An 11,819-nucleotide genomic window follows, 5' to 3' on the forward strand; every position below is an offset into this window, starting at 1 on the left:
TAGTTGCTCGGTCTAGTGCAGAAGCAGAATATCGAGCAATGCTTATGGCAACACGTGAGCTAGTTTGGACCAAACAATTGCTGAAGGAGTTGAAATTTGATGAAATCTGTCGGATGAAACTTGTATGCGATAATCAAGCTGCCCTTCATATTGTATCAAATCCAGTGTTCCATAATAGAACTAAACACATTGAGATTGATTATCACTTTGTCAGAGAAAAGATATTTTCAGGAGAAATTGCTACAAAGTTTGTGAGGTCGAATGATCAGCTTGCAGATATTTTCACCAAGCCCCTCACTGGTTCCCGTATTGGTTATATATGTAATAATTCGGTACATATGATTTGTATGCACCGGCTTGAGGGGGAGTGTTAATTTACAGATATGTATAGTATAGTCTTGTCCTACATTGGAAGAAGAGTAATATGTCTTTGTAGTGTATAACTATAAATAAGGATCTCTTGTATTGTATTCATTATCCAATAATCAATAACATATTTTTTTCCCGTGCTTTCTCACAGGAACAATGATAAAATTATCTCTATGTGATCTATAGGTCACGGGTTCGAGCCGTGGAAGCAGCCAATAATACTTGCATCAGAATAGAATTTCTACATCGCACCCCTTGTAGTGCGACCCTTTCTCGAATCCTACGTGAGTATAGTGACTTTTGGTGATAAAATTTGCTAAAGCACCTTCCTCTCCTTCAACAAAATAATGTATGTTCCACTCAACTAACAGTTCTTGAACCTTTTATTACATAATTCCACTACGCAGTTGTATCTACCCGTTTAAATTAAATCTCTATTTCAGATTTTCAGTACAACGAGAAGGGTTTTACAGAAACTAGCTAAAAACTGCAAAGTTAGCCAATAGAAGTTTCCCCTCCAGCAATCAGTGACTTAATGGTATGTATTGAATTAATTCAAATATCTATACCTCGCGTGCAGTGTTGTCCGCTCCATCACTTGGTGTTACAACAGCTTGCAATTTGTGCAGCCAGTCGACGTATTGACCTTGCTCCTTTTTGTGTAGGTGGAGTAAGAGTGAATCCGCGAAACTTTTACTAACTCCTCTTGCTTCTAGATATTTGTAGAGCTCATCTTGAAGTTTCTGATCTAACGAACTGAAAAAACTGAAAAAGGGACACAGTAAAGAAACTCATAAAGGTTCATACATATTTGACCAGAAATATGATGCAACAACAAGAAAAAACCCGGTATAATCTCATAAGACCTTACCCCTACCTTGTGAAGGTAGAGAGTTTGTTTCCGATAGACCTAAAGAAGTATGATGCAAGAAACTGAAAAGGCCACTCTTGAAATAAAAGCAATGTGACTCAAGTGTCACAAAATAAGCCAAGACGAATTGTTCTGTTGGAGCAACAAAAGGGACGCACAACATCAAAACCATCTCGAGAAACAGATGGAAGAATTCAAAAACTCAAATGAATATTTCCGACGATACCTTGAAGACTTCTTTAAGTGTTTAAACGAAATGCTCAGACGGCAGACCATTATGACTTGGATGCTCAAGACGGGCCAACATAAAAATACAAACCTTCTAGCGCTTAAATTAAATGCCACCTTTAGAATTTTAAAAACTCAAACTCGTCTTCCAAGGATAAATTTAAGACTTTCTTTCACTAACACTGCAACTTACGATGCAAGCATGCAGCATTCTCGTGATTATTTCTCCTTGAAAGGCAATCTTGTGAAAGACAAAGGTACATTTCAACTATATAGTGGACACCTTACTCACAAATATAGTAGGAAGTCTTATTGCATCAATTACTTAGTATCAAGGAGAGGTAAATGGGAAGTGAATACCCTTCCATAAATAAGTCGAGAAGAAAAAGACAAAGCATCAATTTTAGTGGTATCCATGCAATCCATGTACAATACTGAATTCTACAACACCAAAACCTTCAATTATAGCTTAGAAAGTGTTAAACAGACCAAAAATTGAATATCTTTACCACCTTGGCGAGGTGCGCAGGGGTCGACAAATTCGGCATGCATGTCTTGGAGAAAACTTAAGGAGTTTCACAAGAGGCAACAAAAAACATATGGAAAAGGCACATCCTGACATGCATACGGGCTTGAAGATATGGAAAAGGCACATCACAACAAGCAAGCTTTTTTACCAAGTTTGGAAATAAAATCAGAATAACCAACTGCAGTAAACTTATGAGTCCAAAGCTGAGCTCCCACTTCCCCAAAGCCAAAAATTGTACGACACTGCTTAAGAGGACAAAAGTACCTGAACGAGGGACCTTTGAAGGCTGAAGAATCCAGGGCTGATGATGGAATGTAGTTCACATTTTGAATTTCAAAGTTACAAACATCACCAGCTTGTGCAGTTGCCACACAATCAAACTCTAGCACGGAACTCAAGCCAGGCTTCTTCACACCTACTTTCATGAAAGCTTCCCTGGGAAACTTAACATTTTCATTAGAGCTCTCAGCACCCAATAAAGCAGAAACAGCAACTTCCTCCCCTGATTCGCATCTCCTGCGTAGAACCACATCTTGAGATTGTGGTGAATCCCAATCTACAACAAAATCTCCAAAGCTTCTACTTTCATTATTCTGCTTTAATCAAGAAGGTAAAAAAAAGAGGTGCTCAGATAGCCTTCTCAAAGAAAAACTATAAAACTGCAGGCATTAGTTACCCATAGCATGGTGGATGAGACCATAAAGGTGATTCCAAGATTTCAGCTTCAATAGACTGAACTAATTTGTCTTTGAAGGGAAAAAAGGTAACAGATAACTGATGAAACAAATTTTATACAAGACATAAGGATTAAGGTGAATACAGCCATCAATACTTCTTCCACTGCAAATTGATTTTATAGCAGTTTTGTTTTTTACTGTTCCTCTGGAAAAATAAACTTTTTGGTTGTGGTAACAAGGAACACCTCGACATACCTTCGCTGACTTCGTGGAATACTTAAGAGAGTCTTCTCTATGACATAGGCTTTTGTTTTGCTAGTGTTTTGCTGCTCTTTGTACTGTTGCTTTTTCTCTCCAATTTGCTTGCTTTAACTTGACATCATCTTGATGTCTTTTAATTAACAAATTGTTGTTACCATTTTAGCGACGGAATATTTGAATGAGTTACTTCATTACTTATGATAAAAAGTATGTTATATCTACGGCATTAGATCAACACTACAATAAAACATTGCCAAAAATATTTCCTATACTTGAATTGGGTAACCTGATCACCTGAAAATATCATTTTCAATCACAAAAAATCAATCAATCAACTACTGCTCAATCCCGAACTAGTTAGGATCGAATATATGAATCCTTTGTATCCTTAAAGAATACAATCTCAGGGGATTCATCATAATTCAACTATCTTTACGCTAGCCATTAACCTACTGCACAAAACTTGAACTTGTTCAAAAATACCTTTAAACCTTTTCACATCAACTTCATGGGGTAGCAAAAATTGGGTGAAAAATATATATGAAAATAATTTCCATAAAATGGACAAGTAAAATACCAAGAAAAGCACTACTTTATTTCAAGGACTACTTTTTTGTTTTTATTTAAGCGGTTGCAACCGAGCCAGCTTACACACACTATTCCACCGGGCACCTGCTATCTCCCACGTCCACGGGTTTGTTCAAAAACACCATTGAACCCCTTTTCATATCAAATTCAAGTAATACCAAAAATGGGGGGGAGAAAGTATCAAATATAATTTCCCTAAAATGGGCCGAAAATACCACCAAAAAAGTAATGTTAGAACTCCACTATGATAGTGTAGGGGCGGAACTAAAGTGTTGGTTACTGTTTGGCCAAACTCAGTAACTTAATCCATTGAATATGTACAAATTTTAATTTGTAATTTGGTAACTTAAAAAGATTAGAATCTCCACACTGAATTGATAAAATACCCAAAAACACTGAAACAATACAATGATACCCACAACCCAATATCTTCAATTTGTTCAAAAATACCATTAAACCATTTTCACATAAACTTCATGTGGTACCAAAAACTGGGTGAAGATTAAATATTGAAGGTAATTTCAATAAAAATGGACAAATAAATACAAAGAAAATGAATGGTTTTTTTATGAAAATAACGTATGTACCTGAAAAGGTTTAGCGGAGAGTTCGTGGTTGATTTCAGATTGCACAATTTTGAGCAAATCTAAATCTCCAATAGCTTTACGAGCTTGAAATAATACGGCTGGTACTCTCCTCATTCTTGTGTTAATTAAACTCTGCTCAAAATTATACAGTGGTGAGTGGGTGGGTGCGCCACAAGGAATAGAAGAAATAATAAGTTCGGGCACTTGAGGAACTGCCTAATTTTTTGGTAAAATAATCATAATATATATATATATATATATATAAAGAGTAAATAAAAAATTCAATTGGCTATTTGTGTAAGAAAAATTAGCCGAAATAGCCGCTAATCACTTTAAAATATTAAATGTATAATATTTTTTTTATCTATATATAATATAATATATGTATAAACTTGTAATCGATATATAATTTATATATACTATCTAAAAAAAAATAACAGTAAATCCGATCAGCTATTTGTGCACAAATCCCTATTAGACGGAAGTATTCTTTGGAAGTGCACAAATAGCCGTATTTAGGATCTTATTTACAATATAGACGAAGTTTATAAACTTTAGCCACCTCATAATATACATATCTGTCGGACATAAGTACTTTTTTTGGCCAAAAATCTTTTAAAGACGGGACTGAAATACTTTTTCTAGTTGCTAAAAGTATTTTTTTTTTTTCCAATGTTAAGGTGTTTGTCCAAACTTTTATAAGAAAAAAAAATATTTTTCAGTAGAAGCGGAAGCAGTTCGTGAGAAACACAAAAAAAGTAACTTCTCTCCAAAAAGTATTTTTTTTAAAAAAATAATTTTAAAAAAAATATACTTACAAACACTTCTTAAAAACTTGACATTTCAGCTTAAAATGCTATTCAAATTAACTAGTCTTAGAATGTGCGCTTTACGCGTCGGTTTTAAAAAAATCACATTATGTGAAGGGTAAGTTCTTGAAAATAACTAATATCAATCTCATTTAGCAGACTAGGGGTGTGTTTGGTATGGCGAAAAATATTTTCCGAAAAATATTATTTTATTTTCCATTATTTGGTTGCACAAAATAATTTGAAAAATATTTTCTTAGATATCACATTTTTCTAAAATTGGAGTAAAATAACTTCACTATAAAAAGTTAGGAAAACATTTTTTTAAAACTCCACTTACTCTCACATCTAACCCCAACCCCTCTCATTCTCTCGCCCCCCCCCCCCCTCCCCCCAAAAAAAAATTACCTTTTTTTTGTATTTTTCAATTTTATATTTTTTTTTGTTTTTTTGCACTGCCCCACCCTCACCCCCACGCAATTTTTTTTTTTTGTATTTTTTATTTTATGTTTTATGTTTTTTCGTTTTTCTGCACCATACACCCGCCTCACCTCCCCATCCCCCCACCCACGGCAATATTTTTTAAAAAAATATTTTCATTGCTGGTTTTTTCATTTTTTCGTTTTACAGATTCAAAATTTTACGAGTTCCAAAGTTATGAGTTCAGAGGTTTATGTGTTTAGAAGTTTGCGGGTTTAGAAGTTATAAAGTTTACGGGTTCGAAAGTATAGCGGTTCAGAAGTTTATCAAATTTATTAGTTAGGAAGGTTGTTGGTTCGAAAGTTTATGGCTTCATGTTTATTGTATCTAAATTATTTATGAATACTGTTGAGAAGTTATTTTTCTTAATTTGCGTACCAAATACCGAAAAATGTGTAAAATTAATACTTATTTTCCGAAAATATTTTCCACGGAAAACATTTTCCGTTATACCAAACACACCCTTAATGAAAGAAACCTTGCTCCATCAAAGTCTTTAGATGCCTTATTGTGAATTCAAAATTATTGGTACTTCTATTACCTACTACTGAAACAAATAAATCACAAAATACTTTTATTATGAATTTTCAAAGATTTGTGAAATAAAACAAATTGAAAAAGTTGAATAATGAAATCTTTTGGTATCTTAGATATTTGAGAATGAACGGGGTGGCCTTATAGCTCATTAACAAAAATTGATAAATGAAGATGCAAAGTCTAAGAATAACTATTGAGTTAGTATTTTATCAAAAATAACTTAATAATATATATATATATATATATATATATATATATATATATATATATATATATAAGGAGCTATCCGTTGCTAAAATCATTATAAAAATTAGCTCATTTAAAATAAAATTTATCTACAAATATTTCATCCTTATTGTTTAAGTTTGTATTTTTATCAATTTGACTTTAATACTATTATAACTATATTTGCTCTATTTTCTGATATCTTTCACTATCAATGCTCTTTTTTATAGAAGTAAATTTACGTAGCCTAAGAATTTTGTCAACTAAAAAAAATAATTTTACTTAAATAATAAATTAGAAAAGAATACTTTTAATTACTAATTATTTGAATTTAAGAACTAATCATTTGTTCTCAATCTTAAAGGAAAATTTTATTTTCTGTTGATTCAAATTCATAGCTCAAACTTTAAATATTTAAATGTAACTATAATTTCATTCAAGCATTTATAACGTAGAAAAGTCCTTCGTATTCTTTCAAATCTTAATTAATACTATTAGTTTATCTAAAGTTAAAGATAATTAGATATTTTTGTGATATACTTTAAATACCTAAAGATTGGAGTTCGTACATTGTTCAAATAAGAAAATATTTAATAGTCAAAACTTTAGTTAATTTTAAAGTATTCAATATTAATAAAATAATTAATGACAATTTTGTCCAATATAAAATTTATTTTTAAAGGATAAAAATACCGATCAACCTTTCTGTTACATCCCGCAGTATTACGTCGATGTTACACCCTGTAGTATTGTACGTTAAAATTGTCGTAAGATAATTGACCTCAGTTCAAGGACAAGATTATTTGGAGATTATAAGTATTATGCTATTTCAAACAAGTGATAAGTAAATTCGTGAAGGTGAGAGAGTAAGCGAATCGAAGAAAGTGAGTTTTTGTCAAAATTTGACAATTTGGGGATAAAATACGGTTCATGCTATAATACCCTGTATTTATGGACTTGTGTCATACAAGGTATCACATGACCATGATAGTGAGGTGTATAAAGTATGTTAAACGTGATTCGTATTTTAAGTAATTTGGATAATTCTTAATTATGTGGGTAATTGGTTAATTATTGAATTAGTGGGGGATTAATAAGTCGATTAAGGAAAGGGGTAAATTATTTTGGATAAACTTGATAGGCTCCTAACGTGGCAGCAAGTTTTGGCCAAATTAATGACTCTTAAGTCAGGACTTGTGGCCAAAGTCATCAAAGTGTGGGGCCACACCCACTAATACAAAAGACTTCTTGAATTCACAAAATAAGATACTTACACTTCTAAAGTGACGGATGAACTTCAGCAAAGAAAAGTTATATAAGATTATGATCAAATTCAAAAGTGATGGCAAATGGGGGTGGACCCCACTGTCCATTAACTGCCACTATTATATTTACTTTTTGATGGATAAACTTATGTCTTAAAAATCTATGTATATCATCAGCAACGCTTTAGCAAGTGTGGAGGAAATAAATATTTTGCCTTTTATCAACATAGTTTAGAAAAAGGCCCCCTTGAGAAATATGAGCTACAACGTGTGGAGGTAAAGATATGTTCTTGCATGGAACAAAAATGCGAAGAACGACATAGAGATTATGCCTACGTCAGTTTCCTCCGGATGATTGCAAATCAGCTTCAAAGCAAAGTAAGTTAGAAGAAGAGTGTAATCTTTCTCAAAGATACTATACAGGTTTTGCGCACCACCTCGATCTCGTTGTTCTGTTTTGGCGCGTTGGTTAATCTGGGCTTTCTTCTATGTGGAGTAAGGAGGAATAAGAGTATTTCTTGGAAAATAAGGTAAGAATTTTCCTCTGCTTGGTATATTTAAATTCTTCCAGGTCATAGCTAAATTGTAGGATGGGAATTATGAGATTAATAGCGGAAACTCGTATTTTGACGTTGTTATTGTCGTATCAGTTATTCGGTAATTTTTTAAGTTTTTTTTTCGTGGCTGGAAATCATTGGAGTAACTTGGATATATAGTTGTAGTCATGATTGATATGTGTTTTGAAGGAAAGAAAATATTGAAGAGGTATGTTTGATAATTGTAGCCGAGATTGCCGCTTGTTGTATCATAGTTTGGGTTGTAAAACTTGTTGTGGGAGTTGCTAGTTATGTTGTTGTATTACCTTCACCATGGTAGGCTTGAGGGAATGATAAGAACTGGGAAAATATCGCTTGTTTCATTGTAGAATTTGTTACCTTCTCTTATGGATTAAGAGAATTGTTCGTGTGGTTGACAATAGTATTATTCGTGTTATTGATAATGTTACGCCTCACATTATTACATCGATGTTACGCTCCGCAATAATTTATTACGATGATGTTACGCTCCGCAGTAATTAATTACGACGATGTTACGCTTCGCAGTAATTTATTACGATGATGTTACACCCTGTAGTATTGTACGTTGAATTTGTCGTAAGATAATTGACATCAGTTCAAGGACAAGATTATTTGGAGATTATAAGTATTAGGCAATTTCAAACAAATGATGAGTAAATTCGTGAAGGTGAAAGGGTAAACGAACCAAAGAAAATGAGTTTCGTTGAAATTTGATATTTTGGGATAAAATATGGACCGAACTAAAATAGTCGGTATTTATGGACTAGTACCATACAAGGTACCACATGACTATGATAGTAAGATGTATGAGGTATGTTAAAAATGAGTAGTATTTTAAGTAGTTTGAGATAATTCTTAATTATGTGGATTATTGAATTAGTGGGGGGATTAATGAGTTGATTAAGGAATTAAGTGGATGATTTTTGGATAAGCCTTATAACCATTTACGTGACAGCCCATCACTATAATTAGTGACTCGTGAATTATGTTGCAAAATGATAAAGTTAGGTGAATTTTGGGTAGCTTAGTCATTATGCAAGTGTGGCACATGCCACCAATATACAAATCTTCTCTATATTATAATATTGAGATGCTTACTACAAAGCAACAGATGGAATTTGTCAAAGAAGGAATTTACATGAATCCTTTACAGATGTTGATGGCAACGTGAGTTACCTCTCAAAAGAGACTTCTCAAATTCAAAGAGAGACATCATGTGAATTTGAATGGCAACGTGAGTTACGTCAAAAATTCATACGAGATTGTATCTGAGTAACGTAAGAATTTTCATCTTCAAAGTGACGGATAGCTTCAGCAATAAAGGTTATCCAATATTGTGATCAATTTCATTAAGAGAGAAGGATTAAAAAATTCATCAAGGTAACTATCTTAAGCAAGAATTTCATACGAAATTATTCTGCGTAATAACAACGGAATTTTGCGATTCTAAGGGAGTACGGTACAATCTTTTTCAAGAATATCATACGGATATTTTCCTACTTCGATCCGTCGTCACGTGTTGTTGCAATAGACGCGTGTTAGAGAAATTGTCAAGAAAATCTATCCAGGTATGTTAAGGCTATCCCTTCTTTTCTTTTGGCATGATCCGTACGATACAAACGAAACGAGCAAATACGCAACTTTCATAAATGACTCTATTCATAGAAATACTAGAGATGTCTATATTCTTGATTCCCCATGTGAATTATTATTATATCCTATGTTCATGGGTCTCAGAAAAATACGTATTTGATAAAGTTTGTCCGAAAGGCATATTGATTTTATGATACTCGAGAAATCTTATTAATGTATTTCTTATGCATTTATACATGTACATTGACCCATGACTAGAAGGCATTATATACGCATATATTATATGTATATGGGATATGGGAAGAGGTTATGGTGTTATATACGCACCACCACCTGATCAGCTGGTATATGTTGATGATTTTTCCCACAGTGGCCAAGTTGATATGATGGGATGCCCTCAGAGGCCTAATGATGTTATGAAACATGTACCTATGCACGATATGACATTCATACACATATGCATGACACTATAATTATTTCATGATTTATAGAGTTATCCAGACTTACAGGTTGAGTGATTTACTCTATATTTCTTCCATGTCTGTTATGTACTTATTTATGTGCCTTACATACTCGGTACATTATTCGTACTGACGTCCCTTTTGCCTGGGGATGCTGCATTTCATGCCCGCAGGTTCCGATAGACTTGCCGAGAGTCCTCCAAGTAGGCTATCTGCTCAGTGAAAGATGTTGGTGCATTCCATTTGCTCCGTAGTTGCTTGTTTGGTTAGTATGATTTAGACGTGTATTGTTTGGTGTGGCGGGCCCCTATCCCGACCTTTATGATAAGTACTTACTCTTAGAGGCTTGTAGACAGATGTCATGTATACAGATATTTGTATGGCCTTGTCGGCCTATATTTAAAGTATATAATGGATCACATGGCCTTATATGCCCGTATGTCACAGGTATAAGTTTCTATATCAGGTTGGGTCGTTCTATGTCGGGTATTCTCTCATGTTTACTCTGGTTGTATCATGACGCGCCTTCTGGCCCACTTCTCTATGATGATGTAATAAGAAAGATACGTTACATTGGTACTCGGTTGAGTAAGGTACCGGGTGCCCGTCACGGCCCATCGGTTTGGGTCTTTACAAAAGTGGTATCAGACCAATTCTGTCCTAGGGAGTCTGCAAGCTATGTCTAGTATAGTCTTGTTTATGGGTGTGTTGTGTACCACACTTATAAGCATGAGGCTGCAGGGCATTTAGGACTGTCACTCTTTATTCTTACTCTAGATCTTGTAGTAGAGCTTAGTTGTAAGACCCCAATTTCCTAAACTGTATCTTATTCATAATACGGCGATGCCTACATCCAGAAAGACGGTTGATAAGAGGTATAGTTGTGGAAGAGTTGAGTCAGAAGAACTCGATTTTGCATGATTCTTATGATGAGTAAATGTGAGGTATTCAGAAGATCATGCATGTACTAAAATGTGTAAGGTTCTTGACAAGGAGCTTTAAGGCAAGAATATTTATCCACTATTACGGTAAAAAGGAATAAGAGAATTGGAAGGTAGATACAAATTTCAACAAGTAAAAGAAGCAAGGTGAAGAAGGGAATAATGTACCAAGTTAGTAAAGATGAACATTATCTACAATTCAGGAAGAGAGATATAAGCATTTTGAGTTACCTTCAACAGTAACAGAGGTATGTACAATTGGCTACATCCATCTCATTTATGCCCTATGGAAGCAAACAAAAGTAGTATAAGAGATGAACGGATATTAGGATCTGGCTGGGGTTAGAGTGAACCAACATGGTGGATGGCTTGTTTGCGTGGGTTGCCATGTCCGAAGAATACTACAAATGTGCTAATAGATCTCCTCGTGAGACACCGGATGGTGTACTCTAAAATAGTACAACTAGATACGAATACTACAAAGATAGTCACTAGAAGCCTTGAAAGGATAAATATTACCTTAGTGTGGATCCCGTCACGGGTAGAGAATGAATGTTAGGCAACCCGAAGAGCCAGTAGATGGATCAAGGGGAGCTAAAAAGCAAAAGAATGTCTTGTTCGAGTTTTCAGAATAAAGTGATAGATAGAGATGTTAGCAGGGAAATAAGAAGAGAGTTAATGAAGCATTACAAGTAAGATGTGATACATGGATGACAACAGTAGATCAAAACGATGACAGTATTACAGAGTCTATAGTCAAGTGAAGGAAAAGACGAGAGGTGATAGGCCTTGAGACAACAAAAGAGTATAGGCCATAAAG

General features: G+C 34.1%; 1 protein-coding gene across 1 annotated transcript; it reads right to left on the reverse strand.

Moving 5' to 3' along the window:
* Positions 1–704: 704 nt before the first annotated feature.
* On the reverse strand, positions 705–4,323 carry LOC104088853 (mitochondrial acidic protein MAM33). The gene is made up of 3 exons (XM_009593596.4): positions 4,111–4,323; positions 2,262–2,590; positions 705–1,134 (listed from the first exon to the last, which is right to left on the reverse strand). Exons 1-3 carry the CDS (start codon positions 4,222–4,224, stop codon positions 933–935), a joined length of 645 nt encoding a protein of 214 aa, XP_009591891.1. The 5' UTR covers positions 4,225–4,323; the 3' UTR covers positions 705–932.
* Between the last annotated feature and the right edge of the window lie 7,496 nt (positions 4,324–11,819).

Source organism: Nicotiana tomentosiformis, chromosome 4, assembly GCF_000390325.3.
Source record: "Nicotiana tomentosiformis chromosome 4, ASM39032v3, whole genome shotgun sequence".
In the NCBI taxonomy this organism is placed as follows: domain Eukaryota; kingdom Viridiplantae; phylum Streptophyta; class Magnoliopsida; order Solanales; family Solanaceae; genus Nicotiana; species Nicotiana tomentosiformis.

What these genes read in the sequence shown, in the direction of transcription:
- LOC104088853 (XM_009593596.4), bottom strand. Translation starts at nt 4,224, where the DNA reads ATGAGGAGAGTACCAGCCGTATTATTTCAAGCTCGTAAAGCTATTGGA. An exon ending in TCTCCGCTAAACCTTTTCAG is followed by an intron (nt 2,591 to 4,110) that starts GTACATACGTTA and finishes TGATTAAAGCAG; the next exon opens with AATAATGAAAGTAGAAGCTT. An exon ending in TTCAAAGGTCCCTCGTTCAG is followed by an intron (nt 1,135 to 2,261) that starts GTACTTTTGTCC and finishes TCCCTTTTTCAG; the next exon opens with TTTTTTCAGTTCGTTAGATC.